Source organism: Strix uralensis, chromosome 7, assembly GCF_047716275.1.
Source record: "Strix uralensis isolate ZFMK-TIS-50842 chromosome 7, bStrUra1, whole genome shotgun sequence".
NCBI classification, from domain to species: domain Eukaryota; kingdom Metazoa; phylum Chordata; class Aves; order Strigiformes; family Strigidae; genus Strix; species Strix uralensis.
The window spans coordinates 24,480,135-24,495,804 of record NC_133978.1 but is presented as its reverse complement, the minus strand read 5'-3'; the positions used below and the strand labels follow the sequence as shown (position 1 = coordinate 24,495,804).

The following is a 15,670-nucleotide window of genomic DNA, read 5'->3' as shown; positions in this document are numbered from 1 at the left end:
TGGTAGAGCAACAAGTGATTATTATGGTACAGGCTCCAAATGTAAAAACATTACTGGTATGAATTTTTAAATTCCAAAAAGCAATTAAAATGAGTTCTCTCAACGTCGTGGAGTCACAAATTCAAAGGTCTGATATATTCTGCACTGCCAAGGCTACATGCAAATGCTTTATCCTATTATAAGACCTGGAATCCCAGATAGCTAATGGGATAAAGCAGGTGTTTCTAGATCTGATGATTCACAAAGTAATGGGTCTTAAAACACCACTGCTCCAGGCTTCCTTGTCCTTGACCTCAGATCAGAGTATATAGAAAGGAAAATCCCAGGGAGAAGGAAATACCTTTGCACGGATATTCAGCATTATTTGTTGAAATATATGCATACATTCAGTCTTTTTTCCTTATCTGTAAAATGAAGATCATTTATGGAAGCTACTATGGAAGAAGGGAGTCATTGTGATCATATAATCTATTTTTTGTGTTGCATCAGACGTCCCTGAATTAATTATTGTTTGGATTGGGGCACATTTTTAAAATATAATACCGCTCTCCCTAGGCTTTGGGATATACAGATGAAAATTGTTATAGAACAGTTCACTAATATTGCTTTTACCAGTTAGGCTATTCAGTGTGAATCTATATAATGTATACAAAATAGGCAATTTAAATTTAATACAGGCTTCTTAACTTTCGTATCCTCTGCATTCTAGAATTTAGTATATGTTTTACAGAGGTTCTTCAGTACAAGAAAGAGCTGGCCTAAGCTCTGTATCTGACCTTCAGAGAGAGAAAAATCCCTGAATGGCATCCAGACAGCTTCTAATGAAACTTAGCACATGGGGAAAAGATTATGCACTTATACAGTCCACTAATTCTAGAATGATCCCTCATTTTCATCAGCGGTCAGGATCATTTAGAACAGACTGTTGTAAACTACAGAAAGGCAATTACTAGGACAGAATCATCACCAACTACAGCACTAGAAAGTAAATGACTCTAAGGGATTTGAAGTAAGACATAATAACCATGAATACTAAATGCTTTGTACATTTAAGCATTGCAACAATTTTTACTTTATGCATATATTGAGATCATTCAAGAGCCAAGCAGTCAAGAATCTACTGCAAGGAGACAAACAAGAACATAAATAAGATTTGTGAATTTTTACATCTGATCTCCTAGGATTTTCCAGTCCACTTTCCATGTGCCAAATCAACCTTACAGGTTTGTCTATTAAGTGTATATAGGCTATCACAGACAAAGAGAGACTATCATAGGAGACAAGACAGACTAATTCTGAGAATTGGATGTGGAACAGAAACAAATCACCAGCACTCCAGAGGTTAAAAAACGTACAGGAATCTTTGCTTGCCTATAGTCTCTCCAAGAGAAGACAAGGCTATGGGTATGTAGGCATGCAAGCAAGCCTTCTGTTATTAAAAAAAAGTTGTTGTTATACTTTACCATAAAAGTAGAAAAATGTTTTGTTCTAGACAGATTGATTTTGGTGACTATATTCATCACTATTCATAAGATCCAAAAGGGAAGAACAACACTTAGCAAGAATAATTTTGGTTGTGAAAAAGCTAAACTGCAGCCTTGAGACCAGGCTGAAAGTGGGAGAATCATAGGATTTTATACCAGGAAGGAGAAATTCCAAGGCCTGAGATTTCTGAACTAAGGAAATGTTGAAATGGTCACAACAAATTGTGGTGGAATTCAGAGTAGGAAGAAGCACTGCCTGGCAAAGACTTTTACCTTATCCTCTTTGAGAAGAAAGGCAGCAGTATGACGACTGTGTTTCATGACTTAATACACATTAGCTTGTACTGAAACCTGAGGCCTTTGAAGATATAGTAAGTATACTGTCCTTAGGCAGTGTTTCTACTGAAGTCAGAAAAGAAAATAAAAAAGTTTTTCTAACTTTATTCTTGCCAGAAAAACCCTTGTGTTTTTGACTTTTCCTAACAGAAAGAAGAATTACCTGATCCAAAAGATTTAGAACTGTATGAATTTCGCTTCAGTGACTTTCCTGTTACAGAACATGGCCTGATAACTTGTGGAATACGACTGTTCTTTGAGATAAATGTTGTTGAAAAGTTCAAAGTCCCAGCTGAGGTCTGATTTATTTTGTTTTGTTTATATTTATTTTAAGATAGAAGAAAAATAGCTGACTGTAGGTACTTTAATATAGAAGTTGGCAATACTAAAATGTTAGCAGTATGGATAACAATCTTCCACTCTTAATTAAACATTTGCATATTTGTCATAAATACTTTAATCCTGAAATCGTGTGAGCTATAGAAGGAATTAAATCAACATGTATTTACATAAGAACTATTTGCTGTTTCCGTGTTTAATTCAGTGAAAAGCAATTGCTTTCATAGAACTTGTACATTATTACAGCAATTTCATAGTATAATCCAGTGATTTTGTAGGAATTCCATAACTTTGTTTCAATTAACAGCACAGTCTTAACCACTTCTGTTCATAATAGGTCCTTACAAGATGGATGTACACAGTCAGGAAGGGTTATCGAGATATCACTTACCATAACTGGCGACATGGATTCAATGTGGGACAAACAATGTTTACTCTGCTGATGGTAATGTTGCTAATATCAACCTTACATTAATTACTTAGCTTTCCTTTCAATTCCAACTGGAAAATTCATGAAGGTGCATACACAGAATTGTCTGTTTTCTTTTACAGACAGGCAAAATAAAGAAATACTATACTGATCTAGAAGCCTTTGCCATGGTTGCTGCTGCTTTCTGCCATGACATTGATCACAGAGGGACCAATAACTTGTATCAAATGAAGTAAGTACAACCGCTCAAATGTATGGAAATGTAGTATTTTTAGTGGCAAATGAAAAAAACACGTCAAAACTTGTGAAAATACAAGGTATATATTCCATATTCAACTGGTATGAATAAACATTTATCCTACAGAAGATTTCTGCTTCAGAGCATTTGTCCTGACAGCTGAAACACAAAGACAAAATGCAAAGGCAGAATTCTTAGAAGGATCTCCTGGAGCTGCAATAATTTTTAAGAGAGACTAAGCTCTAGCAATGTTTGGATTGTAGCAGAGTCTCATGCACATGAGGCCACAAAGAAATGAGAAAAGTAAATTCAAATCCCTAACTGGGTTACTTTTTTTCAAGTCAGAGCATAAGTACTTTTCTGGAGAGGGATTCAGGATGTGGCATAGACAAGGGCCAGTTAGAGGGAGACAGGATTTAAGATGCATTCTTTTCTACCATCCGTATTGACTGGCTCAGTTGTTTCCCGCCTCCTCAGTTTACTGACTGATGTAGGTACTTTCCTGAGGTGTAACCTCTTCATGTTATACAGGATTCTGAGCTAAAGAGCTTGTGTTCTGCCACTGGGTCCACATGCCATTAAGTTACACATCATGAGGTTAAGGCTTGCAATTCATGCTACTTTTTGTTCTGAAAAAATATTCTAAAGGATTTCTTTGTGATTTTTTCCTTGTTTGTTATGAAACAATATTAATTAGTAGAAGCTTGTTATAAAACAATGTTAATTCATTTTGTTTTAAACTTACCTTTTTATTACAACATTACTCTTCACCTGAAGAATGAACAATCTACCACTTAGTCTTTTACATGATCTTGTTTCTATATGCTAGCTGGAGAACGCAGGTTTCTCAGAACGTCATGTGTACCAGAAGATTATAGCCATAATTTTCTGAGTACAGTTTCCCACCAACTGTATCTCCAGAATGATTCATCTTCCTCCTCTGACCCTGGATACACTCCTCCCAGGAGAGGTATTTCAGCCTGCATGCTAGAGCAGTGACGCGAGGGGATTTTCTGATTATTCTCAGGGATTCTCCAGGTGACATAGGAGAGAGAGAATGGCAGATGCTGATTCTTCTTCAGCAGACTGCCTCTCATCCAAATAAGTTTAACAGGGGGTTTAAATCTTCCTACTCTGGTCTTCCCTAGCTGAAAGCCCTCTACGCAAGGTCATATGCACCAAAGCTATTTATAAAAGTTATCAGGCTTTACGACAATAGTCCTAATCACAAGTCGGAAAATATAGGTAGCATGTAGCAATCTGCCTTGGGTTATCTGAGGAATGGAGTTATTAGCTGAGGTAAGAAAGGAGGAAAATACACTCCCAAACATACAGAACCACCTGGAGCCTATGTAGATAGGACACTTCTCCCTTCCTCCCACTACCATAGTCTGACACAGAATTTCCTCTGCTTGAAGCTTAGCCCAACGTCAGAGGGATGCGTTGAGCTCTGCGATAAGACGGAACACACCTGAGCTGTCAGGACTTGCGCAGTCCATAAAACGGTGATTTTGAGGGGAGGGGAGGAGCCCAAGGGCATTAGAGGAATTAAACTCCATTATACTGCTACTTTAGATTTAACTTACAGTAAGTTAAAATCACAGGGGACATGGCCCACAGTCATTACAGACAGACAACAGTTCAAAAGCTGTGCCACAGAATAAATGAAAGATGGATAAAGGCTACTTTTAAGGTACGCATAAGGTGCGTAGATGAAACAAACAGCAAAATTGAATGTGCAAGACCAACAGAGGCATGTTTTAAAAAGGACAGTTTTTGAGTTTTGAGGCATCTAACCACATCTTTGACTTTAGTGGGCACTGAACACCCAGTGCTCTCCAATTACCATCATTAGTCAGCCACAAGACTGAAGGCAGACAAGTATTTTTTTTTGCTCTGCATCATACCAATGGTTACGATACACAGATCAAACTGTTGAGCATGCAAATCAGAAGCATTTTAATCCTAAAAATCTGGATCCTGGATAAAAAAATATTGCCTCCAAAATACTATAAAGAATTGTTTCTTTTTCAACAGGTCAGCTGCTCCACTGGCAAAACTTCACGGCTCTTCCATTTTAGAAAGGCATCACCTAGAGTACAGTAAAACTCTACTGCAAGATGAGGTACGTCTGGATGAAGCTTCTGTTCACACTGATCAATACAAAAGATCCAATTAAGTTATGATGTTCCAAATTTCATCGTGTCTCATTCATTCCTCTAGGTCCAGATTAAGAAATTGTCCACTTTTAGAGACACATCAGTAAATCCACCAGAAATAGACTCACTTAAGATAGAAATGCTTTTCCTCCGGGCCTCACTCACACTCAGGTTTTTTTCCATTTTCATGTTGAAACCAAAGCAGAAAATACAATACATACATACAAAATGTAATTAAATTGCTGCCCCTTGTTCATGAGATCTGAGTTCAGCTGCTGGCTCTAGCAGCTGAGGAACAAAGGCATGGAGCTGTTTATGGAGGGCCCCCTTACCCCCAGGCCAGACCCCTCATGCCTTACCTTGCTAAAACAGAGAAGACGGTATCATGAGGCTCTGCTGCAGCTCCCATCTTCCAGATCTTCCCTAAATTAGGCTCATGCCCTCAGCTGCCTTTCCCCAGCAGCCACGAAGGTGAGGCTCCCCACTGCAGTCTCTTCAGGCTCAACAAAATGGCAGCAGGGCAGCCCATCAGGACCCTCTGCCCCACAGAGCTCTGCTCCTCCAGTGGGGCTCAGTCATCCTTCCCTCAGCACCTGGCTCTGTCCTGGCTACAAGGGAAGACACTATTTAGAACTCTTTAATACATATTTTGCAAGGAAATAAGAGATTTAACAGGCAAGGCTTGAACACATGTGCCACTTCCATCCCACTTGTTCACAGCAACATGGCAGACACCCACTTCCACCCTTATTTTTCATTTTCTAATCCTGTGGTGGTGCTGTTTCCTGACTTCATGAGGCCACAGACTAAATCCTTACACCAGCCAGTAGCACAATGATCATAAAAAAACCCAGAAGATTTATGATTTTAAAAATAAACCAAAACATCTTTACCTTTATTCATGGCAATGTACTTTTTCAAATGTGAGATGCTGGGGACTAAGCTCTGCTCTTTGCTGGAGCAGTTGTCAGGACCTCTGGAGGGTCTCAACAGTGGCATTGCTGCACCCTGTGCTCTCACAGGTAAACTGTAAAGAAATTACAGAGAACTGCCATTTCGTTACTAATTACATGGAATACAGGTGGTTTTCATTGGTTTTAATTTATATACGGCAATAGTAGGACTTGCAACTCTTTGAGTTACTGTGGATTTAGTTATTTGTGCAGCCTCTGGGGCACCATCTTAGGTCCACCTACTGTTCACACAGTTAATTAGCCATTTATTAGCCATGAATAAGGGCCATCTTCACCAATTGAATAATTTTTCACTTATAGCATTATTTTAATGTAGGGACTGTAGTTGGCCAATTTTGTTACACATTCTGTGAGACAACCTGTATAGTACAAATCAAAGACAGTGTTATAAAAGGAATTGAATTTGTAAACCTTCCATCTTTCAGAGTTTAAACATCTTCCAGAACCTAAATAAGCGCCAGTTTGAAACTGTTCTGCACTTATTTGAAGTTGCAATAATAGCAACTGACTTGGCTTTGTATTTCAAGTAAGTACTAAATCCTGTATAAATTCCTACGGAAAAAAATGTCAATCCTATAGAATTTTCCTATAGAAACTGTAGTTTTTAGTTGTTTATATGCAGAGTACAGAGATGCTTATAAGCAGAATACAGAGCTATACTTAAAATTGCTTTTAAGTCTAATTCTTGTAAAAAACCATGACATTCTTAGATTCATTACAAGCTTTCAAATTAGAGAACACACAGATGTATATAACACTTATGTACACATTTAGTAGGTCATTCAAATATGCTTTTAAGTTACAGCAAAACTGTATTTCAGGAGTGTGGATTCTTTAGCCTAATCATAAGGTTGCATGCAGGTGTGATAATCAGCATACAATTACTCATACTGAACAGTATTATGCCTATGACATGGAAATTAAGATGCTGGTTTATAAAAAACCTGCAGAAATCAACTGATCGCAATGCTAAATATGCTAAAGACTCCAAATATTAAATCATCCACTCTGTTCCTAAGTTACTGACTTAATGTGCTTTTATAATGGGTATTTTCCTTAAAGATATATGGAGCCTTTCGTTTTTGTCGAGATGTCTTATGACTAGGGCAATTTAAAGTCAGGAGACAGGAAACAATTCAGTAAGTTGTTCAACAGCAGTTATTAAATTTTAGTGAACAGCAATTCCATTATTTCATTCATCATTCAAGATTTATTAAGCAATAGCAAGACATGTTTATATTTTGAATGTTCTTCTCAGTCAGGTCTTAATGCTTCTTTGGATTTTTGAGGGGAGAGAGTCAAAGAACATTTATTAGTATTTGCTTCTTTTCCCAATTCATTATGTTACAGGAAGTAACAAACATGTAATTCTAAAGAAATAAGAATGACACCCCAAACAGTAATATGAAGAGTTAGGAAATTCGTTATTTGTTTCTTTGCCAAGAATTCTGACATAAGCCTTTACATGTCACTTGTATATAGGAAAATCTAAATGTGCTAGGTTCCCTGAAAAGTTTGAGTTCAATGGGAAGAAGGTGTCACTTTGATACTACGATGACTAGGATGCTACTTTGGATAAGCATAAACATCAAAAATATGGTTTTCTATTTCATTTTTAATGTAGGAACTTTTGTTCACTAATACATGGTTTATTGCTATCTTTTAACAGGAAAAGAACTATGTTTCAAAAGATCGTGGATGCAATTGAAAAAATGGAAACTGAAGAGGAGGCAATTAAATATATATCTATTGACCCAACCAAAAAAGAAGTCATCATGTAGGTGGTTAATATTCTACTCTTTGTTCAATCAGTTATCTAAGACCAGATTTTAAAAGAATTTGGGTACCTAAACATGTAAATTAAGACTTGGTCTTATTTTCTAATGATGAGCATAACCATGATTTTAAATCAGATGTCTACAATCTTCACAAAATGTACAAAACGCACGTCTTATGTCTCTAAATTCCTTAAAAAAACCCTACTTTTTTTTTTTTTTTTGTATCCTCATCCTAACTACACTCCTGTTTTGTTTTGTGTTTTCAAAGGGCTATGATGATGACTGGATGTGACCTGTCTGCAATAACCAAGCCTTGGGAAGTACAAAGTAAGGTAGGTACTTTTTGAAGACAATACTGCATTTTCTATCTTTTTACTGCCTATCTGATGTATGATCATTTAAAAAAATATTACGTATCAGTTGATAGATATTTAAGTATCTGCACGCAACTGCAGGTTCTAGAAAACCACCTCTATTTTGCTGTCACTGTGAGCATAAGAGTTCCATGATGCCTCTCCCCAACCACTCTACAGTTGTTCCACCCTTCTCTACTTGTCCTTCAGCTAAAACTGGCATCCCTGATTCTGTCAGCTGGTCTAGCTACCCTTAAATATCACTAAGTTATTTTTGTGATATCCAACTTTTGCTGCTTTTCAGCAATTTTTAAGGTTCAGATTTAACAATAGTATGATTTGAATTGTGTCTATTCTGTAGACCTCGGTGCCATTGCGAAGTAGCTTAAACATGCTAAAAATAAATTCTGTAGTACAGTGTGACACTGTTTTGTACGTAAGTACTTCAAGTACTCCAGTACTTACTGACCATCATGCTGAAGCTCATCACTTAGCCTTACAGGAATAAGTTTTAACAATGCATAATTAAAATACAACTGCAGGACGCTTGTGGAGTCTCCTAAGTAATACACATTACAGGTACTAGAAGACTGTTATGTTGCTAATATTTTCTTGCTTCTGTTCACAATAATCTATCATTTCCTCGGCATACACCAGAATATAACTTCTGGAAAAAGCCTTAAGTACACCAGAGGGTGTCTAATTTTTGAAAGAAGCGCTTGTCTATCTCTACAGGGATTAAAGAGCGGAAAAACCCCTATTTCTGGAGAACTTTTTAAACTACTCAAAGATAACACTAGCAAGAAATAAGTCCTCTCTTTGTGGAAGGGAAGTTAGTAATAGTAGTTAAGTAGTAAACAGTAATATGCCAGTTCTTAGTTAATCAACATTTTCACATTTTCTGGAAAGCCTTGTTCTTTTATTTATTTATTTAAATTTACTGCTTTCTGCTGACACGTCCACTGAATTGTGATTATTCAGGTTGCCCTCATGGTTGCAAACGAATTCTGGGAGCAAGGCGACCTGGAACGAACTGTGCTACAGCAACAACCAATTGTAAGTACTAAATAATTAAACTGTGTTAGGCAATATCAACTTTTATTAAAACATTGGATAGATAATGGTCCATGATGCTTAACAGATCATTATACCAAAAAGCATGATATCTACATAATCTAAATTACTGCTATTCTGTTCTAGCCTATGATGGACAGAAACAAAGGAGATGAACTACCTAAGCTCCAAGTTGGTTTTATAGATTTTGTGTGTACATTTGTGTACAAGGTAAGAATAATTTTTTTTTTGCTTTCCCACTGCAGCAGTTCTGATAACACAATTAGTGACAAACTGTCACAGTTAATAAATTCTAGACAGCAGCAGGACTCTTGGTCGCAGGGTAAACCACTATCACAATCACCATGACTTTTCAATCTTTTGTTACACAGAAGAATTGCTCCCACAAAGCAAATTCAAGAGATGTGAAGTAAATTCATAAAAAGTGAAGATCTCAGTGAAACTTGAGGGTGCTGAGGTTTTGTTACTAACTTGAAAGACTGAGTTAGAAAGCCCAGTCTGATTCTTCACAGCCCCATTTAATGTAAGTATGTAACATGTGAATGCTTACAGAAAGCAGTTAATGGCACAGGAAAGGGAATAGGAAACTTGCAATATTCTGGAAATACAGATATTCTATATCTTCTGTGAGTCACTGAAATGCCAACATTATTAATCCCTGTCTAGCTTTTAATATTATCCCAAAATGTCATGCTGAAAAGTGATATGTAATATTTTAACATCTTCAGATACATCCTCATTGGCTTGGAACATACTACAGGATACTAGACTTTTTTACTGTTGTGAATTAAAGTATTTGACATGGTTATGATTTAATAGCAATTTAAGATTTATTGGTGGTGTGAGGTAGATCAAAGGTTGAATTTTAGCAGCACCTAATGATTGATTGATTGATTGATTGATTTAAAAATTAAGGTGATTTGGTAAAGTATGATTAAAACAGTGACTTAAGATTTGAGAATGACAAGATTTACACTAACTTACTACAAGGTTTTCTAGATGAAAGTATATATATATATATGTATAAATACGAAACACACAGACACACATAAACAGCACGGAAATATTTGGATATCCAGTGAAATATATAGACATCCACACTCATGAAGGCAAATGTGTGTATTCAAGCACATAGATAAGTAAAGAGGTGGTTGTAAGAGGCTAGTCTATGGTTAAAATTTCCCTGTTCTTGAGTCTGGAGCAAATACTCACAGTGCATTGGTATTCCTCAAGGGGTGATAACTGAGCCCCGAGAAGTCTGACTTCACCCTGGCCTTTCATTGGCTTTGCGGGCAGATGATCTTCAAACCTGGAGGAGTCTGAGCCTGAGAGGCATCCCAACTCAGGGGAGATGCTGGTCATAACACACTGTGATTCAGAAGAGCTCAAAAGGTCTCGCTTAGAATTGCTATTTATAGGGTCCAAGAAAATTGACTTTCATCAGGTACTTTTCCATTTCAGCCCAACTTGTATAACAGAATATTCTGGTATTTTCTACCAGTTGTGCAGGCCCAGAACTTGCTAGATCTTGGAGTTCTGGTATCACCCCCTCTGGGCCACAACCCAGGTACCGATGTATTAGGCTGTCAGGAGGTGACTGATTGTTATTACCATTCCCAAGTGGTAGGGGAGGCAGAAGCCAGGTGCATTAAGGGTCCACTGCCTTTGTTATTATTGTTCTCAAGTGGTAGGGGAGGAGGCAGGAACCAGGTGTGCTAAGGGAGTGCCTTAACGTGCTGGTCCACTACCTTTCCCAATTCATCTTGGGTTGCCATGTGGCATGAGGGGGGCAGGAAACTGCACCAAGCAGCCCAAGAGGTGGGGGGGGAGTTGCACCACTGCAACTGTATCCTGATTATGACGCATACTATTTTATCATATGATTATCATTGTTATAATTGTATTATATGAATCAGGCTATCACGTGTGGGATGAGGGAAGATACTAAAACGCGTAGTGTAATTCAGATCTTTTCTAACTATGTGCACAATAGGGCATTATTATCCCAACACGTTATTTCCAATAATATGCCACCACTGCATGGCCAAAAGCATGCTTTCAAACGTACACCAGCAGGTACTCGACACTTTAAAATTTTTTTTCTCTTCTACAGAAAACCCACTACCAGAGAAGGAACAAGCGCTTTAAAAAAATGTGATCTCAAATAAAATTCATTAATCTAGCATAGATATGGAATTAGATTTAATACAAAAATGAAAGCTAATGTTTCCTCTTCAAAGCAGCAGTATTTCCATAAATTCAGACTTCACATATCATCCGTGTTTACAAATTCTAATTTACTAATTCAAATTGTTTGTATAGGAATTTTCAAGGTTTCACAAGGAAATTACACCTATGTTTGATGGTCTTAAAAACAACAGGGTTGAATGGAAAACGCGAGCTGATGAATATGAAGAGAAGATAAAAGTTATTGAGGAACAAAAGCAAAAGGAAGAAGCAGCAGCTGCCAAAAAAGGTTAAGTAACTTCTGAGGTTTTCATTTATATGTATTTATAAGGCAGTCAAGATATTCTCTCAAATTCACACATGCAGTGCACTTGCTCAATATTCTATTAAAGTTTATACTAATAGTATGCGAGTTCTGAATTAACCAAATTAGCTTTATCTTTACTGGGAAGAGAAGTAACCTTAAAGTTTACACAAATCCAGTACACTGACCTAATTTTCTAAACTGTAGAATTATAGAAAATGTGACCATCACAAAAGTGAAGGGAATGTAAAATTTCTGTTGTCTTAAGACTTAAAACTGAATGTAATTAAACATTTATCTGTGAATGCTGTAGTCACCTGAAATACCAGAGATATATCAAAATTCTGTGTGGCATCAGCCTCAAATGTATTCAGGTGCTTTGTTTAAGTTGAAAATGAAAAGCATAAGGAAAAGAGATGGGAATGGATAGTGTGCATTTGGAACATAAAAAAGCAGTGCAAATCCAGACTTCTCTTCCAAGTTTAAGATAAAACTTTTGGCTCTAGTTCCCTACCATTAGTTTCCTGGCTGAAATACACTCTCTCATATTACAAACTTAACACTAATCTTCCTAAGACAGCCCAGGTCCTAGAACTGAAAGTATGTTTCTGCACACGATAACCTAGAAGAGAATCTGATTTTATAGAAACTGAAACCTATCGCTCAAGTGTAAGAGTGAAATGAGTCAGTTACTTTTATTCTATATTGCATGTGGAACAGCAGGTCAACAGCTCTGCCAATCAGCTGAGATGACTGAAAAGGTTCAGAGATTAAAACCAAAATGCATGTGAATACTACAGAATGATTTATTGTCAGCTAGTTTGAAGAAGAAAAGTTAGCTTACTCTAAGTGTGTGTTTCAGAGCTTTAAAACATAAACCAGTACTGAATAATTTATTTGTTAATCAGTGTCTGTGGGAAATAGGTGAGTATTCTTCACATTTCACACAAAAAAGAGACTAATCAAGGCCACCCATGAAGTTATTGTCAGTGTGGAGTGGAACTAGAAAATTACTAGCTCCTAAAATAAATGATACTAGGCTAAAATTAAAAAAAACCCTGTTGTTGCAAAGAAGTTAAAAAGGACTGTAAGTTACATGATTTAATCAACGCAGATTTTTGAAAGAGAAGTTTAATAAAATATTATCATTGTAATAAAATCACAAGAAATATTTTGACCTGCTCACACTGTGATACTACTTATACACACTTTCACAGAAATTGTGCCCACCCCATTGTCTCCCAAATTTATTTTTAAAGACACTTTTTTGCAATTAATCATATAATCTTATTTATTTAAGATTAATTTATTGCTGAGAGCTAGGTGGTTGTGAGTATGAACAAAGTACTCTTTCCTTACACTGGAATGTAAGCGTCTGAACTTCACAGCGATACCAGTAAAACAATACAAAACTACCTGGGACCTACAAACTAACCTCCTTATACATTTGCTTTCTTGGCAAAAAGTATAGTTAGTAAAGCCTGATCCTATACCCTTAAGCATAAGGTTCTTAAATAAAAATAAAATTATACATTTAGGAAGACTCAGGTATTTTTACTCCCACTTGAAGTTAGGACCATCTTACACCATCGGTATTCTGAAATCATTTAGTCACTGGCTTAAGGAAAGAAGTATTTTCCCACAAGGAAGCTTACCCAGGCAAGCATGAACAGACTGATTTGCAGGACCTAAGGATCTGACCTTTGCATGTCATAACTGGTATCACAAAATGTAAGTGAATTATTTTGCATCTTTTTAAATGTGCACTGGAATGAGGTCATGCACATTTGTGAACAACAGATCTGACACTGTCAAATCAAGGCCATGTAAATATATGGGTTTGTTAAGTCAGTTCATACAAACAATAATTTGATACATGCTGAACCACGGTGGTTTCTCTAGATCACACTGACCCGGCTATTCTTAGCCATTCAGCAGACAGAAAACAAAATAAACATATTTGCTGAACCACTATAGTGGAAAGTTCAGAACAGAAACTAAACCAGAATACAGTACTAAACTAAGAAAATAAAATACACAGTAACATAGTGTTGATTATATCCACAAATTACAGAGGGTAGGACACTGATTATGTGACATGTTTCAATGCAGGTGGAAAGGGTCGAAAATGACCTAGTAACATGGTGATCCACAGCTTTCAAATGTAAGTTTTAATTCTAATATTGGTATCTTACCTTAAATGAACCTGGAAACGCAATTCATTACATTGAAAGAATCTTAACTATGACCAGTGAACATCTGTGGAATCATTTGAGAGACAGTAACAGAATCAGTAGCTATAGATAACAAACATAAAAAGTCTCTCTCTCTCTGAGATGGTAACTACAAAGGGATTCATGCAGGGTTGGATAAAGGCTTATACAATTAGGTCAAATTAAAGTTTTTGTATCATCTGCTTCAAGAATAGATTCACAGATTATACTGATCTAAGAGTTTCTTTTGCATGGCTTGCATACCTCAGTTTTGCATGTGTGGGACAGTTAAATATATTTAGCTGCTGAAACTTTCCCCCAAGAGTGGTTCAGTGTGAGTTTGGTCATTTGAGAAATGGTATCAGCTGCTATACTATATACACATATGTATATATAATGTGGTATTGTTTCTTATTCCATTTTCCCACCAAGTAGTGAAAGCATGTTCAATTTTCAGAAGGTCAAACACACTTAATATGCATATTACAAAAGCAACACCTTTTTAACAAGAAATTAGAGCAGCTAAAATTAACAGAAAATACTCACTTTACTTTCCTTCTCCATTTTTTAGCTGGAAATGCAGCTGGAGGTAGTGGCGGAAGTGGAGAGGACGGGAAATCCAAAACATGTATAATTTTGTAATTGTCTCAGACACTGTTTCTGCTACAGAAAAGACACCTAGAAAAAACTTCAGTGAGCCCCAGTGGACTTCTGCTTCACGTAGAATAGTATAGATCAATCTCTTAACAATCCTTTAAACACTTGCCATTTGTTGGAAATAATTTGTAATGAAGAAAGCAAACAGTTACAATTAAAAACTGGAAAATTAAAAGAAAAATAATGGTGCAAAATGAGTTAACTCTGCACTCTAGATATTTTTTCATGTCACTCAATATATATACTGTATTTTTATTAAAATATGTAACTTCTGCACACTGTCCAGAAAAAATATAAATTTAGACAGATCTCATATGAAATTACTGAATGAAGTCTCACATGTACAATTCAAACAAAAAATTAGTATTTTCATAACTTGTATATTTAGGTTTTTATATTACGTGTATTTCCTTAATCTGGAATTGTCTTTTTTCTTCATTCTCAATACTATATAAAGTTCTAGAGTAAACATCTCCTTCACTTTAGGAATGCTCAACACAATTCCCTGTCTCATATCTATAAAAAGCAGGCTCACGGTACATGGTATTTTTTCAAAACTACCAAGGATAAATCTAAATTGTAGCCATAGTTCAGAGAAACCATTCTTTTGCCCATGTGCAAATGGCTCTGACCACAGCTCCTAAACTGACCACCTTTTACTGTGAAAATCTAAAGACGCGGATGGTAAACATCATACTTTGCATACAAATAAGAGTTTACTAAGATAACTATACCAGTATATCTACAGCAGGATTTGCATCCAAAGGCATTTTAAAAGGCTCATGTACTCACAATGTACCCTTTAAAAAATGCAGTAACTGAAACTATTTGAAAACCAATGCACTGACACCAATTTAATCTTGGGAGGGAGAAGACAGCAGTAATAGAGCACGGCAGAATTCACATTATCTCCCTCTCTACAACCAAGACAGACTGCACATAAATTAGCTCTTCATAAACAACGATCTCCCTACCAAAACCTTCTGTTCTTGAAGAATGACAGAGTCCACTCCACACCTTCTACACGGGTCTCATGAAGTCGGCTCCTCCTGCAGATGAGGGAAGGAAAATGGCTAGTATATTATGCACAGATCTGAGGGTTCACTGGAACCAGCTCCAAATCTAAGAAGAGATGGATGTCAAA

General features: G+C 36.5%; 1 protein-coding gene and 1 long non-coding RNA gene across 4 annotated transcripts in view; one reads left to right on the top strand and one right to left on the bottom strand.

Annotated features, from left to right (window-relative positions):
- LOC141945969 (uncharacterized) overlaps nt 1–11,075 on the bottom strand; it is a 35,704-nt gene extending 24,629 nt beyond the window's left edge. For both annotated transcript variants that reach the window (XR_012629690.1, XR_012629691.1), the window contains exons 1-3: nt 10,378–11,075; nt 5,880–6,013; nt 5,346–5,594 (exon numbers count right to left, since the gene is read on the bottom strand). This is a non-coding gene — a long non-coding RNA (uncharacterized LOC141945969). The remainder of the gene's footprint in view (nt 1–5,345; nt 5,595–5,879; nt 6,014–10,377) is intronic.
- PDE6C (phosphodiesterase 6C) overlaps nt 1–14,835 on the top strand; it is a 31,108-nt gene extending 16,273 nt beyond the window's left edge. The window contains exons 12-23 of one of the 2 annotated variants that reach the window (XM_074874936.1): nt 1,971–2,117; nt 2,497–2,604; nt 2,712–2,821; nt 4,865–4,952; nt 6,386–6,486; nt 7,630–7,737; nt 8,007–8,070; nt 9,073–9,147; nt 9,292–9,375; nt 11,488–11,641; nt 13,769–13,820; nt 14,441–14,835. In XM_074874936.1, coding sequence (XP_074731037.1) covers nt 1,971–2,117; nt 2,497–2,604; nt 2,712–2,821; nt 4,865–4,952; nt 6,386–6,486; nt 7,630–7,737; nt 8,007–8,070; nt 9,073–9,147; nt 9,292–9,375; nt 11,488–11,641; nt 13,769–13,788 — 1,059 coding nt within the window. In that variant the 3' untranslated portion in view covers nt 13,789–13,820; nt 14,441–14,835. The remainder of the gene's footprint in view (nt 1–1,970; nt 2,118–2,496; nt 2,605–2,711; nt 2,822–4,864; nt 4,953–6,385; nt 6,487–7,629; nt 7,738–8,006; nt 8,071–9,072; nt 9,148–9,291; nt 9,376–11,487; nt 11,642–13,768; nt 13,821–14,440) is intronic. The other variant, XM_074874935.1, reaches the window with a different exon arrangement.
- Nucleotides 14,836–15,670: the final 835 nt, after the last annotated feature.